General features: G+C 43.6%; 1 protein-coding gene across 3 annotated transcripts; it reads left to right on the top strand.

Moving 5' to 3' along the window:
• Nucleotides 1-554: 554 nt before the first annotated feature.
• ZNF35 (zinc finger protein 35) lies at nucleotides 555-9,342 on the top strand. Of its 3 annotated transcripts, none has more exons than XM_058729158.1 (4): nucleotides 555-2,064; nucleotides 4,451-4,759; nucleotides 5,747-5,891; nucleotides 7,799-9,342. In XM_058729158.1, exons 2-4 carry the CDS (start codon nucleotides 4,568-4,570, stop codon nucleotides 9,043-9,045), a joined length of 1,584 nt encoding a protein of 527 aa, XP_058585141.1. In that variant the 5' UTR covers nucleotides 555-2,064; nucleotides 4,451-4,567; the 3' UTR covers nucleotides 9,046-9,342. The 3 variants fall into 3 exon arrangements, with proteins under 3 accessions (XP_058585141.1, XP_058585142.1, XP_058585143.1); XM_058729159.1 differs by having other exon boundaries at nucleotides 4,448-4,759; XM_058729160.1 differs by lacking the exon at nucleotides 4,451-4,759.
• Nucleotides 9,343-24,536: the final 15,194 nt, after the last annotated feature.

The raw sequence follows: 24,536 nt of genomic DNA, 5'->3' as shown, positions 1-24,536 counted from the left end.
TAAATTAGACCTCATCACAATTAATTTTCTCTGCAAAGAAACTTTAAGAGTGCCAAGACATAACGGACTTGAGGGGAATAATTGCAAACCATATATCCAACAGGAGTTGTTTTTAGGCTGTATAAAAAATCTTAAAACCCACCAATAATAAATAGATTCAAATAGAAAGTGGGCAAAAGACATGTAAAGACATTTCACCAAAGAATAGGTAGCAAATAAACAAATGAAAAGTTCACTATCATTAGCCAGTAGGAAAATAAAAGTTAAAAATCACTGTACACCTATCAGAATAGCTTAGAAAAAGGGGACAAAATAATGTTACTACATGTTGGCAATGATGTAGAGTAACTGGATCTCATATGTTGCTGGGATTGTTAAATGGTACAGACACTCTTGGAAACAGTTTGGCAGTTTTTTTTTTTTTTTAAGCCTCCCCCCCCCCCCCCGCCCCCTGCCTTTTTTTGAAGAGCTAGCATGTTGAGCGGGGGAGAGGTTGGGGGCGGGGGGGGGGGGAGAGAGAGAGAGAGAGAGAGAGAGAGAGAGAGAATCTTAAGCAGGCTTCATGCTCAGTTGCTCAGTGTAGAGCCTGATGCGGGGCTCAATCCCATCATCCTGAGATCATGACCTGAGTCAGTCAAGAGTCAGATGCTCAGTCAGCACCCGGTTTGGCAGTTTCTTACAAACCCAAACATGCACTTAGAATATAACCCAGTATTTGTACTCCTGAGCATTTATCCCAGAGAAATGAAAACTTATGTTCAGAAAAACATGTATACAACTTCATAGCAGTTTTATTTGTAATAGTCAAAATCTGTAAGTAACCCAAATAGCCTCAATAAGTGGCTAAAACAGTATTATATCTATACCATGAATACTTATTACTCTACAATAAGATAGGATGACCTAATGCTGCAATGACAAGTGAATCTCAAAATTATGCTGAGTGAAAAAAAATCCAATCTCAAAAGGTATTCTGTATGATTCTATTTATATAATCTAAAATGACAAAACTATATAGAGATGAAAGATTAGTGGTTGCCAGAGGTTGGGGATGGTGGGAAGGGACAGCAGAGAGAGGGAAGGGTAACACTTAGGAAGGTCTTTGTGGCGTTGAAAGAGTATATCTTGATTGTGGTAGTGGTTACACAAATATACACGTGATAAAAAGAAGTATACACACTGTGCAAGTGTCAATTTCCTGATTTTTATACTAAACTATACTTATGTAAGTTGTACTTGTTGAGGGAAACTCAAGTTGAGGGGGGAGGGTATTATTTTTCCAACTTGCTGTGAGTTGAACTCAAAATGTAAGGTAAAACAAGACCCTAAAAAACCATGACCAAATGCACTGTGTGAAACTGATTTGGAAGAACAAAGTTATGAAATATGTATTTTAGGGTGGTTGGGAGATTTTAATATGATTGGATATTAGATGATATTAGGGAATTGTTAATTTTCTTACCATTATGTAATGGTGGTATAACGTTTGGAGAATATTATGAAAGAATGCATATTGAAGTATTTGGAATGAAGTGTTTTGATGTTCACAACTTTCAACAAATTTTTTTCAGTATATACAGAGAGATAAGGCAAACGTAGGCAAGTGTTGAGTCCAGATGGAGGATACAGGTACTCATTGTACCATTCTTTAAACTTTTCTGTACTGTTGATATTTTCAAAATAAAACGTATGGGGCAAAATTATCAGGACGTTCTACAGACGAATGCTTTGTAGCTTCAGGCTCCTGCGTACACGCCTCGCCCAACCACTGCCGAGCCAGGGGATGTCCCCTTTCCTGAGGCTTTAGGGCCACAGTCCACCTGCACCCTCCTACGCACTTTTACTCCCATCCCTGGTCCGCAGCGATATTGGACACCCATCGAGAAGACAGCACCTCCGACATTCCTAGAGAGGCCGGCCTGGGGACTTGGGAAGCCGGAAGCCCGTCTCCAGGCACTTCCTGTCCGGTCATTGTTCTCGCACCGGTAGGCGCGGGGCGCATGATCTAGCCTATGTTCTGCTGCAGAGCCCGCGAGCTCTGGCCGGGCCTTTCCGCGGTGCACGGTGAGTTGGGTTGGCGGGATTGGGCACGGACCTTGCAGGCGCGGAAGGGGCCATTAGAGGGGCGCACCGCCGCGACCTTCCCTTGGGGCCTAGGCCTGTCTATCCCCGGCGGGCTCCGCGTCCCTCTACTTCGGGAACACGGCTGCAGCCTACCGGGGGTCTGGGCCTGGGTGAGCTTGGACACTGAAAGCCCCAGGGGCCAGGCTGACTCCGGGAATAGGGCTTACGGTATGGAGGTGGGGGAGGTAGGTTGCCACGTTTGGAAAGAGGGAAAGGACACTGAAAGGGAATCCCTTGATAAGGGACTCTGCTGTGTGGGGCTGGAGGCGGATTTGAGTTTGGTCAGCAGGCCGGTAAGAATACTCACAGTGGGCGGTCTTGCTTATACACTGGTGAAATGAATGTTAAGGGCCTTTCCGCCTGGTGGAATTCAGCTAGTCATAGGAAAAATAATCATCCAGATCGAGATTTGTTACAGGAGTGAAAGTACTATTGCGTTATTCAGGAAATTGAATGTGCACACTACATTGCTAATAAGTTGACATAGGAGAAAGTATGTGATTACTTCAATAGTAGCAAAAGGAGACTTAGTAAAATTTGGCATCCCCCTCCCCCCCCCCCCCCATAAAACACCTGAAGGGGAATAGACAAATTTTAATCTATTCGTAATAAACTAAACTAGTAAGATTGTTTTTCTCACATGTTCAGCAAAGACCGCTGGCTTGGGTGTGATAAAGGGGTATGGTTAAGTTGGTGGTGGTGTGATTTGATGTGGTCCTTTTAGAAAGCAGTTTAGTGCTATATGTCAATCCTTGAACTACTATCCCTCAATTCTAAAGGAATAATTCAGCAGAAGAAAAGGCTATTTGCACAGAAAAAAAATTAACATTAATTATTAAGAAAATAAATTGGATCAGAATTCCTTTTACCAAAGTAATGGCTTATAAATAGTATTGGTTAAGGAAGTTATAATATATTTAGAATACTATGCCAGAATGAAGTAACTCTGTATGTACATATATTGAAAGATCTAACACTGTGGAATACTATGTGAAATAAAGACATTGAGTTCAAAAAACAAAATGCAAGTTGCTGAAAAATGTACAAGTGTGTTCTAATTTCTGTTTTGGGAAAGTAAGCAGTATGTGTAAAGGTGTACATATCTGGAAATGCAGAGAAACCACTGATAACTACCGTGTGCGTGTGTGTATGTAGGGCATATATTTGATTCTATGTATTTTTCTCTTTCTTGACTCTTTTTGGATGAGAATAATAAACACCAGTAGGTTATTGTATACCTACTAAAAGTGATAAGTATGAAGACTGGCAACATAAAACGTCTTTTTTTTTTTTTTTAAATGTTTTTATTTATTTTTGAGAGAGAGAGAGTGTGAGTGGGGCGGGGGGGGGGGTGCGGAGAGAAAGGGAGGCAAGATCTGAAGCAGGCTTCAGGTTCTGAGCTGTCAGCACAGCCCAACACGGGGCTCAAACTCATGAACCACAAGATCATGACCCAAGCTGAAGTTGGATGCTCAACCGACTGAGCCACCCAGGTGTCCCAAAACATCTTTTTTTTAAAAAATCTTAAGAGTAATACAAGACATTTGGAAGAAATGGAAAAAGTAAACATCAAACAAGAATCTCAAAACTATCTGTAATTACATCGCCCAGAGGTGACCATCTCTAAATGTTGGTGTCTAGACTGTCAAACTTTTTCTTGAGTTTCTTTAGTTCATGCTTTTGTGCATCTTTGGCAATTAAAAAAGTTCTTTGTGTTGTAATAGTCCTTCTTAAAAAAAACAACAACAAAACAATGATGGTGGGGTGCCTGGTTGGTCCAGTCAGTTAAGCGTCCCGCTTTTGATCTCAGCTCAGGTCATGAGTTCAAGCCCTGCATTGGGTTCTGCACTGGGCGTGAAGCCTACTTAAAAAAAAAAAAACCCATGGTGATAATTGTGAAAATATATATATGCCCATAGTTAAAAACAAGAAGTTTATTAAGTCCTAATTGTTAGTGTGGTTGAAGGTTTTCCCTTAAAAGAAGTATCTTAAATTCTGTGCTATACAGTGGTTACCTTTTTGGAGGTGGAGTAGGGTTGATTTTTTTTTTTTTTTTTATTTTCTGTATTTTTCAAGTTTTATAATAAAAATACGTTAACTCTATAATCAGGGGAAAAATCAGTAAACATTAAATAAAGCTGTTTGTAATGTGATTATGATGGGAACAAATTACATGTTTGCCGTTGAACCCTTTCTATCCTATGAGGGAGGAGCAGAGCAGACCCTTGCTGCTGTGGCTACTGTGTAGGCACTGGGCAACAGTAGGCTTAACGGCATCCAGGTACACCTCTCCTTGATGCTAACAATGTTTTCTGGTTTTCAGTAGACAGTATCATCCTGGCCCTGAGAAGAAACTCAAGAAGAAGAAACTTAAAGATTAGATGGGGCTTGACCTCTGCTGGGCAGCCCCCAGCTATAAGAGTTCCCCTCCTGAGCAGAGACGATGACTGCAGAACTGAGAGAGGCCATGGCCTTAGCCCCCTGGGGCTCAGTGACAGTGAAAAAGGAGGAGGAAGAGGAAGAAAACTTCCTAGGCCAGGCATCTAGCCAACAAGTGCACTCGGAGAACATCAAAGTCTGGGCTCCTGGGGAAAGTCCCCAGACAGGCCTTGTCATATCAGAACAGGAGGAAAAGGTAAATAATAGTCTTGGAGGAGGGAGGAAAGAGAGACCTGAACACCTCAAGTGGTTTCAGAGGGAACTATGTTCCTCTGCTTCCACCTGGAGTATTATTTTCAGGGTAGGGCTCAAGTCTGTTGTCCTTTGGTATGTAATAGAAACAGTCTCTTCTGATTGATGGGACATTTAGTGCTTTCTGTAAATCAGTGGTTTTCAAATTTTGCTGCACAGAATTACCTGGGGAGCTTTTTATAAAGTCATGATGCTCATGCCATACTTGATTCCAGTTAAAGGATTATCTTGGTCTGGGACCCAGACATCTGAGATTTAAAAAAAAAAACAAAACCCTCTTCAGGTGACTCTAGTCAAGGTTTGATAGCTCTAACATATGCTTCTCAAATTTTAATATGCATAGGAATCACCAGGAGGTCTTGTTAAAATGCAGATTCTGATTCAGGAGGTCTGGGTTAAGATTCTACACTTCTCACAAGCTCCCAGATGATAGTGATCTGTGGATCACACTTTGAGTAGTGGGGCTATACACTATACAGTGGCCCTTGATGTTTTCAGAAACATTCCTTACTATCACTAGCCAGATGAGCTGAGGTTCCCCAAAGATCATAACCTTGCTTCTTTGGTCTTTAGACCTCAGAAAACTCTATCCTAGAACATCTCCCCATGTGTTGCTCTTTTGTCATGTACCCACTAGCAAGTCAGGCTTGGATGCCAGAGTGGCCAGTGAAGTGAAATCAAAGAGATAGAGAAGAAAGTCACAGGCTTGATTCTCTGCCCAACTCACCTTGGGGATCAGAGAAGACTGCCTTTATTTTCTGTTTTTGTTGTTTTGTTAAAAAAAAAAAAAAAAAGTTTAAAAAATGTAAAAAAAAAAAATCTTTCATGGTGTCCAGGAATAGGTACTTTTATGTTCTCATCTTTAAAACTAATCATACTGCTTCCCATTGACAATTTTCTCAGAAATCCACCTGTGCTTACTTGTCTCTAGGATCCAAACATGTTCTGGAACATGGCTGTAGTCCTGAAAGCAACACAGGAGGCACCTCCTGCCTCAGCCCTTGGCACCTGCTCATTATCAGGGACTCTGGCCAAGAGTGAGATACTGGAGACACATGGGAACATGACCTCTCTAGGTAAGGTTCAACCCCTGATTCAGAATCTGACCATTGGGGTTTCTCAGAATCCATTCAGAGACTGGTGGTCTTGTCTCCCAGCTTGAAAAACATAAGAGTATTGAGGTATCGAAACCATCAGGGAAAGCTGGATAATAGAATGCTGAAAGATGCCTATGCATTTGTCACAGGAAATGCCATATTTTGCATAGAAAATATGTATAGGAATAGAAATAACTGGAAAAAGGCTAGCATTTCTGAATTTGTTGTTACATTCAGTGCTCTGCTATATGCAGCCCTCGGGCATTCCCTTTTTCCAACACTTCCCATCTTATCTGAATGATTGTGATGGAATGTCATATTAGTGTTGTCTTAACCAGGCAGCCAAACTGGACTGTTTCCCTGCCCCCGCCATGTTGCTTTGTACCTCAGCATGCCTGTCCCAGTCGCTCATCTCCTAGATTAGAGAGTTGCACTGGTCTCTGCTGGTGGGATGTTGCGTAGATGCAGGGTTGACCAGCTGCAGTTGCTTCATGAGCTGCAGCTCACAGCTTTCCTGCTCACTTCTAGGCTGACAGCACCAGTGGGAGCACCTCCCTCCACGGCAGGCTTGCCTCCCACTGCTGTTTGCCCTGGTTTCATGTGCCTTGTCTGGGTGGTGTTTCTGAGTTTGGTATATTTAAAGTTCTGTGAAAGCTTCACTCTACCAACACTAGGGTGCATGGATGGACATTCCAGGACCAAGAGTGGTAGGGGTGGAGAGGAGACAAAGAATTATGGTGTTGCTGACTGCAGGACCTCTTTTCGACACCATTAGGGTTCTGAGGCAATGTGGAGCAGCCAGAAACTAGTCAGAGTTTTAAAACTTCAGGAAGTTTTGGTGTTTTCATGATAATGGCATAATGGAGCAGGCTATACCATGACTCAATCTTAGGAAGGTCAGCTTTCCTTGACATAAGGCTAAGCTGTTTGTTTAACACAAGGATTCAGCTGTTACTGTTCACATTGTTCTTTAGTCCCTTCTAATGTTGCCATCTGTCACCATAACAACTCCTCTCCTCTAAGGTTCATCTTTGCTCCTGGGCCCCAACACTTAGACTCACAGCACTACTAGTCAGGCTCAGAGTCACTGCAGACTCTCACAGAGCCACTTCCTATGCTCCATGGTTGTTCTCAGCCATTACCATAGAGTAACTCAGTTAATCTCATGGTCTTATGAGGTAGATACTGTTAGTGTCCCTATTTTAGAGATAAGGAAACTGAGGCACAGAGAAGTTACCAGCCCAAAGTCCTGCAGCTGGTAAGTGGCAGAGCAGGCATTTGAAACCAGGCAGTCTGGCTCCAGAATCCATGTTCTTAACCTCTGAGCTGCATAAACACTTAATGTTTCAGGTGCTCTTAGCTGCGCTGGTCCTTTTGGCATCCAGCGTGACCCTCTCTGTCCATGCTTATCCTTTCTTTGATATCTAGCTTCCTCTGACACAGAAATCTAAGTTGCATAGATCTTCATTCCCAGGGAGGGACTCTCCTTAATTAATTGGTGGGTTGTAAGCAAATTCACACTAATTGGCTAAGGTAAGAAGGCCTTACCTTACCTAAGAAGGCCTGGGGAGAAACTAGTGAGCCAGGAGACATGTGTGAAGATGACTTTCCTGGCATGAGGCATTGGATTAGATGTCTAGTTGAGGTAAGTGGAAGTGCTGGAAAGACCATGAATTAGTAGATTCTGCTCTAGGTGTGGGAGAGGGCATAGACCTGGCAAAAGAACCTACAGAGGAGAGATGATGCGTGGGGGAATACTTTTCCTTTGATGAAGCCATTTTACATACGCTGAAGTCACATACTTCCTGACGTTTATCACTTCGTGATCCTGTTCTTTTTATGGGCCAGAATAAGCTGACATTTGTACTTTCTGTTTATTGTTTCAGGTGCTGAAACCAAGAACCCACAGTTACTGGTTCCAAAAACTGAGATATGTGATGAAGCAGAAAAACCCTGCATAATGCCAGGAAGAATCCAGAAAGTTAATCCTCCAGAACCTGAGTTAGGAGAAGCCTGTGAAAAAGGGAACCCGTTAAAGAAGCAGAGAATCAAGAGGGAAAAGAAAGATTTCAGACAAGTGACAGTGAAGGACTGTCATGTACCTGAAAGCTTCAAAGTAGAGGAAAACCAGAAATGTCAGGAACCTGGGGAAAGGTATAGCCTTAGTTCTAGCTCTGTTAAAAATCAGAAAAGCCAGCCTGGACAGAAGCCTTTTACATGTAGTGTGTGTGGAAAAGGCTTTAGTCAGAGTGCAAACCTCGTAGTGCATCAGCGAATCCACACAGGGGAGAAGCCCTTTGAATGTCATGAGTGTGGGAAGGCCTTCATTCAGAGTGCAAACCTTGTTGTGCATCAGCGAATCCACACTGGACAGAAGCCGTATGTTTGTTCAAAATGTGGGAAAGCCTTCACTCAGAGTTCAAATCTGACCGTACATCAAAAAATCCACTCCTTAGAAAAAACCTTTAAGTGCAGTGAATGTGAGAAAGCCTTCAGTTATAGCTCACAACTTGCTCGGCACCAGAAAGTCCACATTACAGAAAAATGCTATGAATGTAATGAGTGTGGGAAAACATTTACTCGGAGCTCAAACCTCATTGTCCACCAGAGGATCCACACTGGGGAGAAGCCCTTTGCCTGTAACGATTGTGGCAAAGCCTTCACCCAGAGTGCAAACCTTATTGTGCATCAGCGAAGCCATACTGGTGAGAAGCCATATGAGTGTAAAGAATGTGGAAAAGCCTTTAGTTGTTTTTCGCACCTTATTGTGCACCAGAGAATTCACACTGCAGAGAAACCTTATGATTGCAGTGAGTGTGGAAAAGCCTTCAGTCAGCTCTCTTGCCTTATTGTGCATCAGAGGATTCACAGTGGAGATCTCCCTTATGTGTGTAATGAGTGTGGGAAGGCCTTCACGTGTAGTTCATACCTGCTTATTCATCAGAGAATTCATAATGGGGAGAAACCTTACACATGCAATGAGTGTGGCAAGGCCTTCCGGCAGAGGTCGAGTCTCACTGTGCACCAGAGAACCCACACTGGGGAGAAGCCCTACGAGTGTGCCAAGTGTGGTGCGGCTTTCATTTCTAACTCGCACCTCATGCGACACCACAGAACTCATCTTGTTGAGTGACAAGTACTTGTTACTCCAGTCATTGATCATAATCCACTGCCCCCTAATTGGACACGTCTTTGCTGTTTTTGTTTGTAAAAATGAGGCCCGCCATGTTACAAGTAACAGTTTTCAAGAATGCAGCACAGAACACAAGACAAGCATTTCAGAGGCTGACTTAAAGAAAGTGAAAGCATCTAAAGGCAAGGACTGTGTTTTAAACTGTGCCCTCAGTAGTCCTGTTTGAAATGGAATGTGGCTTTCTTTAAAATGGGTCGTGCAAAGCTAAGTGATAAAGATCCTGTTTGAGGAAAGGTATTTTTAGCTTAATTTTGTTTTTTGAGCCTGGTAGTTTCTTGAGCAACAGGCAGGTTGTTGGTATAGGTCTGCCTGGTGCAATTCTGGAGCTTTGAACCTTGTATTCTAGTATTTGGGTTAAGCAGTGATTAATTAAGGAAATCACTTGGGGTAGCACTTCACCAACAACTCACCTATGAACATTGATTAGCTTTCCATTCCTTAGGTAATTTAAACAAAAAACACCCTATTAACTGTCTCCTGGTCCTAAAATGGATAGAAGTAGGAAACAGCTGTTTCTCTTATCTGTGACTCGTGAACCTTGGTGTAGTAAAGCTCTGGGGACCTCTGATGAGTCTTTTCTTCCCAGTGTGCAGGGCCAAACACTGGAGGGTTGATGGAGACAACACACTGGGGCCACAAATGTGCTGGCCTGTATTCATTTGCTAAGATCAACAACTCTAAGTGACCCTAACTCCCATTGTACTCCCATCGGAGTAAGATGCCTGTAACACTCCCCAGATAGAGGAGTCAAAGAATAAAGCTTGCCGAGAGGCATAGCCACGTTGTCTATGCTCATTCTGCTTAGGCTCAGCCAGGGGGCTCAATTTGGGTGTTATTCTCACTTTCTGGCTGGTCTTTAGAAGAACTAATGGAGTCCTAATTCTGAGAGGGAGGAGGCAGAATGGGACTCCGTAGGTCTTAATTTGGTTTTTTTTTTTGAGAAGTTCAAAGGTATTGGAATATGAAAACTTAGAAGGATGAAGAAACTGGCTAAGGTAAGAACCTTTGTTACCATTGAGCCTTTATTCTTAGTAAAATGATTTATAAAACTATGCAATAGGTAGTTATGTAATATTGCCTTGTATTTATATAGAACTTAATTCTTTGTTTAAATTTGATTATGCACCTTCATGTATAAGAACAAGATTCCAAGCACTTCTCTCATGGTTTCACATAGATCCTTACCTTAATCTTTAGAACACTGAAAGAGCTGTTTGCCCCATTTATCTGAGAGTGGTCAAACAGCAAATAACAGCCTACGTTCAAATCCAGGACTTAAATCCGGGTTCTCTTTGTTCTGCCATGCTGTGTGTCTAACCACCTGTAATCCTCACCTGGGTCTGTGCAGAGCCTGAGAAAGGGGTATATGGTCTCATTTTCAGGTGAGGAAGCTGAGTGACAGATTTGGGGATGTGCCTTAGGCAGAGTAACCAGTAAGCAGCAAATCTGAGACTAATTTGAGTTTCCCAAATTCTGGATCTCTCTCCTCACCCCATTCAGCAAGCAGGTGCATATCGTAAGTGCCCTACCTGTTGATAAGTGATCTGGTTTGACTGTCAGTAGAAGTCCCACCATTGGGACTCATACTGGCTCATTTGTTTTGTATTTTACAGAGCACTTTTAATGTACAGAAGGCATATGTATAAACAGGAAAGCTTGTTTATTTTCTCTTCCCCCTTCTCTTCAACCACGGTGTTTTATCCAGGCATGTGCACCTTCTTTTCCCAGTTGCATTGTCAGTCATACACAACTGTAAGAAGTCAGTAGAATTCGAAAGTGAGAATCAAAAATGCTCATGTCCTCACTGACCCTGACAGTCCCTATTCCTGTCCCCTAGCTAGCAGTGGAGAGACCCAAAGATAAGACCTCATGCTGAGAATAGGAACAAGCTTAGGTTTTTCCCTCTGCAGGATCAGGAAGCCCAGAAGAGAGGGAGAGCAGGTCTGATGATTTGGGATAAATTGGTGATCTAGAACTATCAAGAGACCAAAGTACTTTCCTGAAAGGTACCAGCTGGGACTTATGACCATTGGGGCAGTTAAATTGTTTTAGTTCCACATTGTGTGTTCATCCTCATAATTGGATGCTCATCATGGGTGATTGTAATTTCCTGGCTAAAGGTTGCTATTCATAGACAATTCAGAAAAGGCTACTCGGGTGATTGTGATGTGAAGGTAAAGGTGAAGCTTGATTTGGGAATCAGACCCAACTTCTCAGTGAAACTGGTTTTCACTTAGCTGCATGTTAAAATCACCTAGTGTGCTTAAGAAAATTTCCAGTCCCAGGGCCCAGTATTTTTTTAGTTCTGGAGGGGAACCCAGTGTGTAACCAAGGTAATGACCACTGTAGTCAAATAAAGTCTGCAGGCCACAAATACATGTGATCAAAGGTGGAGTGGGGAAGCCCTAGAATAAAGATCTGGATGTGTGTGTGTAGAGTGTTCTGTGTGGTTTCAGCAAAACAAGATGCTAATGACATTGGCTGTACTGGGTGTCCTGTACCTTGGCTGTGAGGATTCTGTGACTTACTCTGCTTGTATTTTAAGTGATACACCACACTTTTTATTTATATGAGCAAGCCACGTTTTACATAACATACTTTTATATTCCTCATTCAACAAAATGACTTTTTACATTTCTACTGTATTTCATTTCAGGGTCTGGGTTTCCACAAACCTTCACCCACGTTCAGGACCACCAATCCTTCACAAATCATGGGAACCTAATGGATTACTAGATACACCAGATCCTTACCCAACTAACAACTCTTCCTTCCAGTTCAACTCCAGTCCTCAAAATAAATTACAGCCCTCCTTTTTCTGTATGGTTCCTGATAAATGAGAAGGGACTGCTCCTTACTGTCAGAGTTGGCTTAGCTTTTCCTTTTCCCAGAGGTCAGCTCCTTTCTCCTTTTGCTGTTATTTCTAGAAGTGGATGGGAACTCTGAAGCCCTGCTTCTTAAGTTGCCAAGAGCTATCAAGGAGCCAGACCAGCTGAGCCAAGAAGTCTCAAATGAGACCAACAGTTATGTATCAGGTGGAGCACAGTGATGTAAAAGTGGTAATGAAATCTTGTATTTTGCGGGGCACAGGTGAGAGACTCTTCATTGAGACACACACACAGACGCACACCCCTACGTCCCTCAAACATTTGCCCGTGAATTCCTCTAGGCTCAGGAAGAGGTGTTTGGGGCAAGGCTAATATTCTTCTATGTTCTGGGTCCCCTCCCTTCCTTGCCTAGGTAGTTGTCCTCCCACATCTGTCACTTCACTTGCTCCATTCTGCGCTCAATCTTTCACAGCCCCTTTGAGGATCTAATGGAGGTTGAAGATACTCTTCCAGAAAGATGCAGATAGCACATTCAGTTTTGCGCTCATTTGTGGGGGTGCAGATAGGCTTCCTAAGGCCAGTTATTGGCTCCTTTAGGGTGTAAAGTCACACTTGGGAATGCACTACATAATTGCCATTGACTTTTATTTTTAACTTATTTTATTTTATTCTTTTTAAATGGGCTCTACACCCAGCATGGAGCCCAATGTGGGGTTTGAACCCTGAAATTAAGACCTGAGCTGAGATCCAAGATTCAGTCACTTAACTGAGTCACCCAAGTGCCCCATTACCAACCAGTGACATTTTTAAAAAATGAGGTTGGGGGTGCCTGGGTGGCTCAGTCAGTTAAGCCTCTGATTCCCGATTTTGGCTCAGGTACTAATCACAGTCATGAGATGGGGCTCTGCACTGGGCATGGTGCTTGCTTAAGATTCTCTTTCTCCCTCTGCCCCTTGCCCACTGGTGTATGCTCTCAAAAAAAAAAAAAAAAAAAAAAAAAGTCAGAATCTCTCGATGTTGCCCAACTTTTTAAATCTTGCTTTTCCTGGATTCCTCCTTCAACAGATGGCAGCATTATGCAGCACCCCAACTGGAAACCCATGATATTTCTGGTTTCCCACGTGTCATTCTCTTATTATAACAGTACTTACTATTCACTCTCTTTGTGGCAAACATGGTGCTAGTTCCTGGAGTGCAGAGGCAGACAAGGTCTATCAGAGCCTCTTCTGATGTCTCCTCAGAAACCTCTGGATTCCTTCACATGATTTATTAAGCTCTTCACTTCCCATGCACCTTTTACTGCAACCTGGAGGCATGTGCTTGCCCTTCTGTGTGCCTTTGCTCACACTGTCCCCGGTGCTTATTACTACCACTTCCTACCCTACCTCTGTCTACTTTACCGAACTTTAGGTTTCTTTTACATTGATTCCAGTCCCATCTCTGAGAACCCTCTGACTCCCCTATAGCAAGGATACATTTAGAAGTACAAAGAGCATATGATATATATCCACTCTGTGTTTTAAAGTGAAAAACAACAACAACCCTGGATTCATAATTATGTATATAGTACAGTTCTCATTTGATGTTACATATACTATTGTAACATACATATGCTATTAGATAATAAATAAATTACCTGAATGAAATATAAGAAAATGATATAAGTGGTTAAGTGGCTTGTTCACAGCAATACAGATAGTAACTTGCAGAGCTTAGGCTCAAACCTGGTCCATATAGATTATAAAATTATGGGTGATTAAAAATCTTTTTTTTTTTCTTTTTAACTAATTTCCGTGTTTTCTACAAGGAACAAGAATTTTATAATCAGAAAAAAATTATTATATTTACATATTTAGTTTGAATGTATTAACTATAAACAGTACTTCATTTCCGTATTTAAGATGTGGGATATGCCCTGCCATTTCTTTCTCTTTCCATTCTCATGTCTTTGCCTCTGACAATGTCAAGTCCGATAATTCTTGAACTCTATTCTGTCTTCTATGCTTTGTTTATTGATTTATTTCAAAAGTTTAAAATAAACAGCATGAATGTTATTCTGACCATGTAAATGTTCACTGCAGATCTAAGTAGCTTCCTACGACTGTGTATGTTTTGAAACAGCATTTTGTTTTACTGGAGTTTCTATTTGCCCTTCTTTTCCTCTTGTACTGATTGCTTTTAGCACACTCAGTTATTTTCAGATTCTCCATACAGTTTGATACTCTGTAGAATCCCCCTTTTTTATTTAAGAAACCTCCAGCCTCCTGCTCTGGTCTGTCCTTGATGTTTTCCTGCCCACTGTTTTCTTGTTATACTAGGCTTCATTGAGTTCTGAATTGTACATGTTGCTGTTTGTTCATTTACTCTCTCATTTCACTGCAGTGTATCTTCAGGTCATTTGCCAAGAAAGAGTATATGAAAGACAAAATGTTGAGTGCTTAATATATCGAAAACATCTTTCTCTGCCCTCAAGTTTGATTGGTGCTTTGGCTCTGAAATTCTACATGGAAAAATTTCCCCACAAGTTTGTGGAGTCTTATTCCTGTCAGATTCTTATTTCTTTGACAATCAATAAATACTATTTGTATTACTGTGGTCTGTTCCCCTACCCCCATGTCCGGAAGCTTTTAAAGTCTCCTCTTTATTCTTGGTACACTCAATTCCCCAATGTACTCAGTGGAATTTTTCAATCTAGCAACTCAGGTATTTTTATTCTTGGAAATGTTCTTGTGTTACCCCTTTCCATGTATTTATTTTTCCTGTTTTTATTCTTTCTGGAATTCCTGTCAATCAAATGTAGGACCTTGTGGGTTGATCCTAAACTATTTTCTGTGTTATTTCCATTTCCTTGTTTTGTGCTATTTTCTTGGAGAGTACCTTCATTATTTTTCAACCTGCCTAGCAAATTTCTTATTTTGGCAATAATTAATTTCTAAAAAGTCTTTTCTGTTCTTTTTTTGTAGCATACTATTCTCATTTTAGAGATACCTCTCAAATCTGTTCTGATTAGAAGGTTTCTAATTGAAGGTTTCTCTGTCATCTGATATCTCACCGTTTCATGCCCTTGACCCTGGGTCCTTTTTCTCTTTGTTTCTCTTACTTACTCTCATTGGAGACTTTCCTCAAATATGTTGTGCTTCTTAATGACACACACAAAAGTATCAAAAGTCCAATTGAGACCTCTGTGTGTCGGAGTGGAGAGCGAGCTCATTCCCTGGAAACCTCTAAATTCCAGAATGCTGAAATCTTTTTTCTGGGGCTCATCTGCTGCTTTAGCAGGAAATCCTCTGATATTTTTGTCTGGGGTTTGGATGCTATAAGTGTTTCTCTAGGAATGGGAGAGAAGAGAATCAAGTGTTATTCTAGACCTTCAGTTAATGCCCTTATTTTTAGCCTCACTTCTTCCTCCTTAATGTACCTGAGATTTCCAAGTCCCAAATTGTTTTGGGGCTTGGCAGGGTAGATCTGCTACCTCCTTCCATTGTATTGCCCTCAGCAAGTATCTCAAGCTGTTAATCTGTCCATGCAACTTTCTCAGTTACCAGTTCATCCATTTTACATCTTATAGAAATTTATTTGCCTTATCCCATCATTATTTATACATTTTAAACCATTTTAATCCATTATCATTTTAGGGGAAGTTAAACCATTTAAAAAGAATGTTGAAATTCTTTGATATAGTATACTACCACTTAGCTATCTGAAAAATGAATATTTTGACACTTATATACTTGTCAGTGTTATTATTTTACAAAAAATGGAAACAACCCAAGTGACAATAGGGGAGTGATTAAATTATGATACGTTGAAATATTATGCACCCACTAAAATATTCAAAAGACAGTTTAGTGATATAAAATGTTTATGATATTAAATGGAAAATGCTAAGTACCAAATTAAATGGTGGAAACAGAGAGCTCAGTTTTCTTAAATATACATGCATAGAAAAGACTGAAAGAAAATAAGTACACTGGTGATTAACAGTGGTTAAATCTTACTATGTTGTCTCTATTTTCTATAATAAGCCCTAATTACTCTTATCACCAGGAGGGAAAAGGCAAATCAAAAAGATCATGGCTTGTACAGAGTAGTGAGGCATTTTGAGGGACTGTGATCGTGGGGAGCAGCAGAATAAGGGACTGGAGAACAAAGTGCCCAGTTACCGATGACTTCATGCCAGGTGAAGGAGTTCAGTCAGGGAATATATGTAACCTCAGTGTTTGTGACGGCCAGTTGTAGCTGGAGGGTGGTGAGGGGAGAAAGGAATCCTGGAGACCATACAGATAGCTTTTGTCAGACTCCAAGGGAGATTCTGACCCAGGCAGTGGCAGGGGGCCAGAGGAGAAGGGACAGATGGAATAAGCAGGCCTTAGGGGTATGAAAGATCAAGCAGCAAATCCCCAATCCAGAAATCAGCCTCCACACCCTGGTGAAACATGACTTGTGACAAATGGGGCCTGACCCAGACTTGAGAAGCCCTGGTTTCCTTGTGCCTCTCTGGGGCCACCGTGTGTTCACAGTGGTTAATACTTCTGTGGTGTTGGGTGGGGATTTGGGGGAGGCAACCCAAGTCCTAGCAGGCTAGTAGTAAGGTAGTAACCACCTCCTTAGTTGAGGGGTTCCTGTGTGGGAAGCTAAATGCCAGATGTTCTTTAATTCATTTAGTCCTTACCTGAGGAGAGAAGTTCTCTTATAATCCCCGTTTTCAAAGCCAGTAGTCATGGTCAGGGTTAGAATAGCTCTGAGGCCAAACAAACCCTGTGTCGCTTTCTCCCAAGCTGCTTTCTCAGTGTCCCTCCAGAGACCCTTCTCATCAAAAGTACAAAAGCAAACAATGAAGAGTAAGTCCTCCAAGCCCAGAGTACCCCAGGTCATTAGTACCCTGGAGATAACTGTTTAAAATTTCGTGACCCTTCATACAGAGTCCATGCATTTACAATCATATGTATCCCCCTCTGAAACACACAAACAGGAGCTTAGGGTACACACTTTTTTCATTTAGTGTGTCGTGGAGATGATTCTATATTAGCCTATAAGATCTACCTCATTCTTTTTTTCTTTGCCATGTGATACTGAATAGTATGGTTGTACCATGACTCATGTAGCAGTGTCCTGTTGGTAGTCGTGTAGGTTCTTTTCTATCTTTTGCTTTACAAACAATGCCATGCTGAATATCCCTGCACACCTTGTGTGTGTGACTTTGTTTGCAAGGTAAATTGGTAAAGAGTATAGGTACGTTTGGTATTTTGATAGAAATTACAAATGCGGTTCCCAGTATGTGTATGAAAATGCCCATTTCTGTGAGTCTTATATAAAAGTATTGTTTTCTGGTCTGGTAAGTGAAAAATGCTCTCATGTTTTATTTTTCACTCAGTTATGAGTGAAACTGGATATTGTTTTAGGTGTTTAAAAAGTTTTTCTTTTTTCTGTGATTTGCTTGTTCATATTCTTTAACAGTTTTGTGTTGGGTTGTTGATCCTTTTAAGAATTGGGTTATATAGACTCTGCTGTAGTAAAGAAATTACTTAACTGCCATATGTGTTGCAGTTATTACCCAGTTTATAGTTAGTCCTTTAATTTTTATGGTTTGGATATTTAAGATGTAAAGTCAAATCATAGATTTCTCCTCTTCAAATTTTATATTCTCCCATGATTTTGCCTAGTTCTTTGAGTTAGGTCATTTGAAATTCATTTTGGAGTAACAGGACTGAGCTGGGTTCTGGCCTCACCCCCTGTCCCTTTTCCTCTGGATCAAACAGGAGGAACCAGCTGGGAGAACCATAAAGATGAAGACCCCTCCTGTTTTCTTAGAGCTGCTAGGTGAAAGCCTACAGCCCTATACTTCTGCCCTGGTGGGTACACTTCAGAGACCCGGCCCTGAGGTCCATGCTGGGCCCAAAGGTGCTGCCTCCTTGCACTCTGGTTAATGGAGGGCAGAGGTCATGGGAGGGGGTGGCATGGGGAGGAGGTGCTGAAGGTAGGGGAGGAGAGGCCATATTCATGTGCAAGGGAGAGGAAGGACCTTGCAGTAGTCCTGCTCTGGGAGGGGCATGTTGAAGAGAAAGTGAGGGGTGGGCTGCAGCCTAAGGTCATCGAGGTGATAGAATAGTCTGCAACTGGGGTGGGGGGAATGGAGGTGAGGGCCAGCTGGGGAGAATCAGCAATGGATGGAAAGAGCAAAGACATGGAGGAGGTGGTGGGCAGGGAAAGAGGTGGCATGGGGGTTCGGGGGTGGGTGGTTGGAAAAAAGAGAGGCTCAGTCCAGGGCAAGCGAAGTTGATTTCTCTGGCCTTGGGTGGGTGGGGAATCAGGCCATACCACTGGGGACAAGATGATTCTCTCAAACGCATTCTCTAGAATGCCTCTCACTTACCTGGAACCCAGGACAAATTCCTAACCTCTCCCAACATAAGTCTTCCCTCCACTTCTTCCAAGATGAGTGTGAGGCTGGGGTAAATGAGGGATTTGAAAAGGCATTGTAACCAGTAGAAGGTTGCTTGGCTGCACAAGCCTGGCATGTTCCTGTTGGAGGACAGCATGGCATGGAAAAACAAGCCTTACCTGAGTGGCCAAACAATTTTACTTTAATAGTTAAGCATAGGATACAGTTCACACTGACAGCCTTTTGCATAGGTGTCAATGCGAGGAGTCCTTGAGCAGTCTTTTTTGTTGTTGTTGTTGCTTCCTGGTAGTGGTGGGCCCTGAGCTAGGCAGAGACTAGAGCCAGCAAAGGGCTCAGCCAAGCATAATCTGGCCCTTGGAGCTGAGCCGGATTCCCCATCCCTGCTGCTGGAAGAGTTGTTCCAAATTTAGCAAAGCTTAGAGAGTAATAAGCAGAGACCTTGGTTGATGAGAGGACAGAAAATGAGGAAAGATGTGAAGTCCTAACTCAGGTACCAGAAAAGAAGTACAATGGAGTCCAAGGTGCTACTCTCTGCTGAGGAAGAAGCCAGATGGTTCTGAGGCCAGAAGGAGCTATAAGAAGATAGATAGCTCAGGAAGTAAGTCTGGCAGGGTCTGGACCTGAAGCAAGAGCAGAATGATGGTCCCTGGTCCCTGACAACTATGGGGCTGAAGTGGCTTCCAGAGGTTGGGGTAGGCTAGAGCACCTTTCTTTCCTAACATCTTCCTGGGCACCACCAGGCCTTTGGAATAATAGGTGCCCACTGTCATAGCCTGTGTTCAGGCAGATGACCCTCCTGGGATGGGCCACATCTCTGGTGAAGAATGTTTATTGTCCTTTTAGGTGACACTCTCTGAGCCCAAAGAAACTACCATAAGGAGCAAATCAGGGCTTCTCTGCTGTCACTTGGGGTTGAAAGAATGTAATACACACAAATGAGGACAACCTGAACGTGGAGGAGTGCTGGGCCCATGGCTCTGGACTTAAGAACACCACCACCACAGCTGAGGGTGGACATTTTGCAATGGAGTTTTGTTGTCCACAACTGAAAGTGAGAAGTAGAAAGATGGGCTTGCCCTAAAAGAGGGTGGTTAAAGGATCAGGGGCTGCTGGGGTATGGGTGAGACTCATCTGGTCTTCTCATAAGCCATTCTTTGTTTCCTGGTGGGGCCTGGACCCTTGATATGTAAGCCCAGATGTATGGGGCTCAGTTTTTTATTAACTTATTGTCCAAGTGGCTAGTTAGTATCAAAAGCCGTGCACCAAGCATCTATGAGGGGCCTTTCAGGACCTGCTCTGCCCCTGACCAGTTGAGTCACCTCAGGGAAGTCACAAAACTTTTGAGTCAGTTTTCTCACCTGTTTTGATGAAGCAGCATTTCCTACCCTGCTAGCTTCACAGGGTGGTGTGCATCAAAGGAGACTGCAGCAGGATAGGGCTCTAAACTGTTCAGTCATATATAGTATTGCTGTGAGTATTAAGTAGGGTGAACGCCTTGTCCAAGAATAGAAGGTATGCTCTTTGGGAGGGATGCATCAGTGAGCTGTATGGTGCTTGTATCCCCTCCTGGAGATGACTCTTTGGTATATGTCTTTTTTGCCTTCCAGTCCCAAACCTTCCCAGAAAGTTTACCATGTCCCATTGCCCATCAGCCAGGGAAGGGGAGAACATTTCATATTTAGCCTTAACTTCTCCATGCCAAATGTAGGCTTTTCTCTGACATTTCTTTCCAGGTCTCAGACCCAGCCTGGCAACAGTAGCATAAGATCTCGGAGAAAGCCACCCAAGAGCAAGGCCAAGGCCACCTCTGCCTTGAGCCCTCTGAGGCCACCTGCTGCCCTGCCTGGGACCCATCTGGTTCCTGCACTGAGGGCCACTGCTGGGGTAGTGCTGCTGGGGCTGAAGTGGGGCATGTTAAGCTGGGTAAGGCTGCTTTCCACTGGCATTGGCCACCACCTCTCTGAAATGAGTGTGGTACTCTGATACTCTCAACTGTGTGGGCCTCTTGGGACTCAGGCTTCATGGCCTGGCCTTTCCAAAAAGCTGCCAAACAGGGTGCATGTGTCACCAGAAAGGCTGTTTCCCCCCTGGCCAGTTAGCAAATATCTCTTTGAGAATTACATGAATGTGCTGAGCTGTCAGTGGAAGAAAGTACCAGAGAATGTGGCCCACAGCTCTGTGAGCAGACCTGGCTCTAGAAGCCAGTCCAGGCTGGGGGCCACAGGACTTGTGTTTACCAGATGCTATCAGCCCATTATGGCATCATGATTTCACATTGATTAGACAGGTTGCTTTCCTGGGCCACAAACCCAAATGCTTTATAACAACCCCAGTAAACAAAGAATCTGTTACAGCAGTTTTTCACCCCTTGCTTAGTTGTGACGGCCTGGCAGGCATAGTGGCCCCCAGGATGACTTTCACTCCAAGGCTGGTCATTCAGAGCCTTCCTGAGCATTTCACCAGATGTGCACTAATATTGAGTTTTCTGGGGCCCAAAGGAGGCAGGACAGAAGCACTCTTTATCTCCTGTCACTTCTGAGGGCAGAGACTGTGCCCCCAGCATTGTGTTCTCACAAACACTTGCCACAAGTACACCAGGTAAAGAAAGGTATAGGCGTAATAGCATTAGGCTGCTGCCCTGCAGAAACTCACAGCCTAGTTGGGAACCTGGGATGGACACATGGGAAAGAGAAACCTAGTTCACCAAAATATATTGAGGCCACTGTGAAAGAAATGGGGATGTATGGCAGAGATGGTCAAAAGTAGAGGAGGGGCAGTCACTGAGAACTGTGGGAATGGGGGTCAATGAAGACTTCCTGAAAGAGGTGTGACCTGAGCCAGGGCCAGATGATGGGTGGGTAGATGGCTAGGTGGGTGTGTGAATGGATCGTGGATGGGTGGAGAGTGGATTAATGGATGGATAGATGGGTGGGTGAATGGATGGATGAATAGTTATGGTAAGTAGACAAGGATTGGGTGCTCCAGGCCATGAGGAATATGAAAGAAAAGACACAAATACAGGAAATCTTTCTTGGAGAGCATGGGTATGACCAGAAAACTCAGGGAAGTTGATAAAGGGAATGGAGAATGGGATATAAGATCAAACTGAGGACTAGGACTGGAATGAGGCAGACCCTAGCCATCTCTGTCCTTGGAACAGTTATCTGCTCTTTGAGACTATGCTCAAAACAGAGAGGTCACACCTTTCTGGGTGTTGTGCTTGAGTCTTTCCCTTCATGCTCTCCTATGCCCAAAGAGAGGAGCGTTGGCTGCTCTCCTAAGGAGCCTCCCTTAGCATTTTCACATCCCCTTGCTTCTCTAGCCATTTTGGAAGCATAAGCTTGTGTGCCTTCTGGACTTCTCATTTCCTGTAGTTTTGGGGTAGAAAGGGAGCTTTGTGTGTACCTGCCCAACACTTTGGAGGATCAGATTCTCTTCTGTCTCTTCCTCCCTAGACTAAGCCTATGGGTTGTGAGGCTGGGGATCTACACCTCTCTGCCTCTTCCTTTGCTAGGCCTCAGCACCCTTCCTTCACATAGTACCCTTCCCTCCATGTAGCACCCTTGTTCTCCCCTTGTCTCCTTGATCTCATGGGTCCCTGAGCTTTCTCTCAGGAGTTCTTTTCCTGTCTTTTTGGCTAGCAAGGGGACCTGGCCAAGCTCCTTGACCTCCAGAAACCTATTTTCCATATCCAAGCCCTTCTCTGACCACCCACTTGCTGCTTTGGCCAATTCCCAAGACACTCTGTGTCTCTTCTCCTGGCTTAGCAGTCTATAGTTGTAGGCATTGCCTTCCCTCAGCAAATGTCTAGTGGCAGTACCGTTCCTGCCTCTTCCCCAGAATGCATGCTTTCCTTTACTGCCCTTTTTTTCTCATTTTTCTTTACCCATACTCCAAAACCATGGTGCATGTATAAGAAAATTACGAATTTAAGTACTCTGCTCCCCCACTTTCGATGTTTCAGGAGGCTCACTGGTGTAATACTTGTGGCCTTTCTCTGGCTTGGCACTCATTCTTGACCCAGGACAAACACAGATTGGATTTGATTGCTGAGTTTGGAAAAGAAACTGACTTTGAGAAGGCCAGTCCTCCTCCTTTCTCTCTCTCGTTGTCCAATCTGTGCACAGAGACTGTGCATTTGCCCTCTTCCTCTTTGCTGCAGGTGTTACAGGAGCAAATCCATGGTAGTCCAGGGTGCTTAATGCTCTCCAGTCCTGGGATTTAGTGTTAGTAACCCCACTTGCTGGCAGCTGGCAGCCACATTTGCCAATATCAGCTTTCCAGTAGTAAAGATTATATATTGGTCTCCCCATATCTTATTTCTCTAGTGGAAAATTACATTAATAGCTAATATATAGCACATTGATTAATTTAGTTCTTACAATGTTGGCATGAAAGAGGTATTAGCGTTAACCCATTCTAAAGATAGGCACAGAGAGGTCAAGTAACTAAATGGTCATGGCTGAGGCAGGAATTGGCTTCATGGAGTCTGGCCCCAGAGACCACACTGTTGGACTCAGTACTATATTGCCCCTTAAAGGGAGATGTTATTTATTGGGTTTCTTCAAGTCCCAATATAGTCTCCTTTCCTATCCTGAGTATAAAGCTGTATTTTTATTTGTTTATGTTATAGATTATTTATTTTTGTCCTCTATGTTTTGTCCAGATATTGAGACCAAAGTTAAGAAGGAGAATGTGGTTCTGAAACACAGTGAATCTAAAGGGAGAATTCTCTGGAAGACTCCAGGGTGAAATTTCCAGAGGTCTGTGCATTTGGGGAAGTCAGAGGAGGCAGCAGCAGGAGGGCAGTGCATTCTGAACAGCCTGAAGACAAGCAAGTCAGTCAAGATGAGCCAAGCACCAGCCAGGCCCCAGCAAAAGAAGAGAAAATGCTTCCCAGGAGAGAGAGAGGCCGCAACTATATGGGACTCAGGGGATGTGATTGCAGTGCCAGTCCGGCAGCCCCCAGTAAAAATCTCTGTTCATATGCTGAGTTTGACAAGGCATTTGGCTAGAGCTCCACCCTAATTATAGACCAGAGAATCTATACCTGGAGAAGCAGTACAGGTGTAGGGAGTATGGGAAGGCCTATGCTTGCAGCTCCCACCATATCCAGCCACCAGAAGGTGCACGTGGGGGAGAAGCCCTTGTCTGCAACATGTAGTAAGGCCTTAAGCCAGGGCTGAAGCCTCATCATGCACCAGGGCAGGCACATGGGGGGAAAGCCCTATGAGTACCCAGAGTGCAGCAAGGCTTTCACCTGCAGCTCCTACCTCCTGGTGCACCACACAAGTGAGAGGCCCTAATGATGCACACAGTAAAGGAAGGCCTTTGGCCAGAGCTCCCACCTCATCTTTAAACAAACTACTCATGCCCAGAAGAAACACCAGCCAGCCTCCCTGGTCAGAGCCTACCCAGTGTGATGGAGTCAAGGTTTCAGGTCCAACACTGGATCTAACTAAGAGGAAGCTGAGCCCTTGTCATCAGGCTTGCTTTTTGCCAGGTGCTGCAAATAAGGCTGAGGCAGGTTCCCATGAAGACCTCCATTGTTTTTGGAGACGGATGTACACACACATAAACAGAAATCACTGGAGGACACTAGAAACAAGACATCATTAAATGCTGAGATGTGTGCCGAGAAATCAAGGTCCACATGGAGGGAGTGCTGATGCGGCCTTATGGGAGAATGGGTTTGGCACTGGGTTGATGGGGAGGAGCCCAGGGTGGGTGGATATGGAGTTACTGGGACAAGCTTGGTTGTATATGGGGAGGTAGGAAGACTCGGGTCAAAAACCCTGATGTGTGGATGGTACAAAGCAAGGTCAAGCCCCTCCCCATAGGATTTGGCTTCCTACACCAGTGTGACCTTGTGCAAGCCACTGAGGAGGCTGAGCATCATTTACCACGGTCCAATGTAGGAGTTGGATGTGAGGGGCTTTGAGCTAGCTTCTCACTTTGACACCTGTGGTTTCCAGAGGTATGAAATGTTTGTCAGAATGGGGACTAGTGGAGAGGGAGGTGTGGGGAGGATAAAGCTGGTGGTGACTGAGGGTAGACAGGTTAAGAAAAGAGGAAACGGGGACCACATGGGAGGCAGCAAGGGAAATCTGTTTAGTTTGGGCTGAAGGAGCTCCCGGTTCTCTCTTTAGTTAGTGTCCATTTAGCCCTAAGCTGAGTGTGCTAAGGAATCCACATGAGAG

The sequence above is a fragment of the Neofelis nebulosa genome, chromosome 5 (assembly GCF_028018385.1).
Source record: "Neofelis nebulosa isolate mNeoNeb1 chromosome 5, mNeoNeb1.pri, whole genome shotgun sequence".
In the NCBI taxonomy this organism is placed as follows: Eukaryota; Metazoa; Chordata; class Mammalia; order Carnivora; family Felidae; genus Neofelis; species Neofelis nebulosa.
This window is presented reverse-complemented; position numbering and strand designations above follow the sequence as displayed.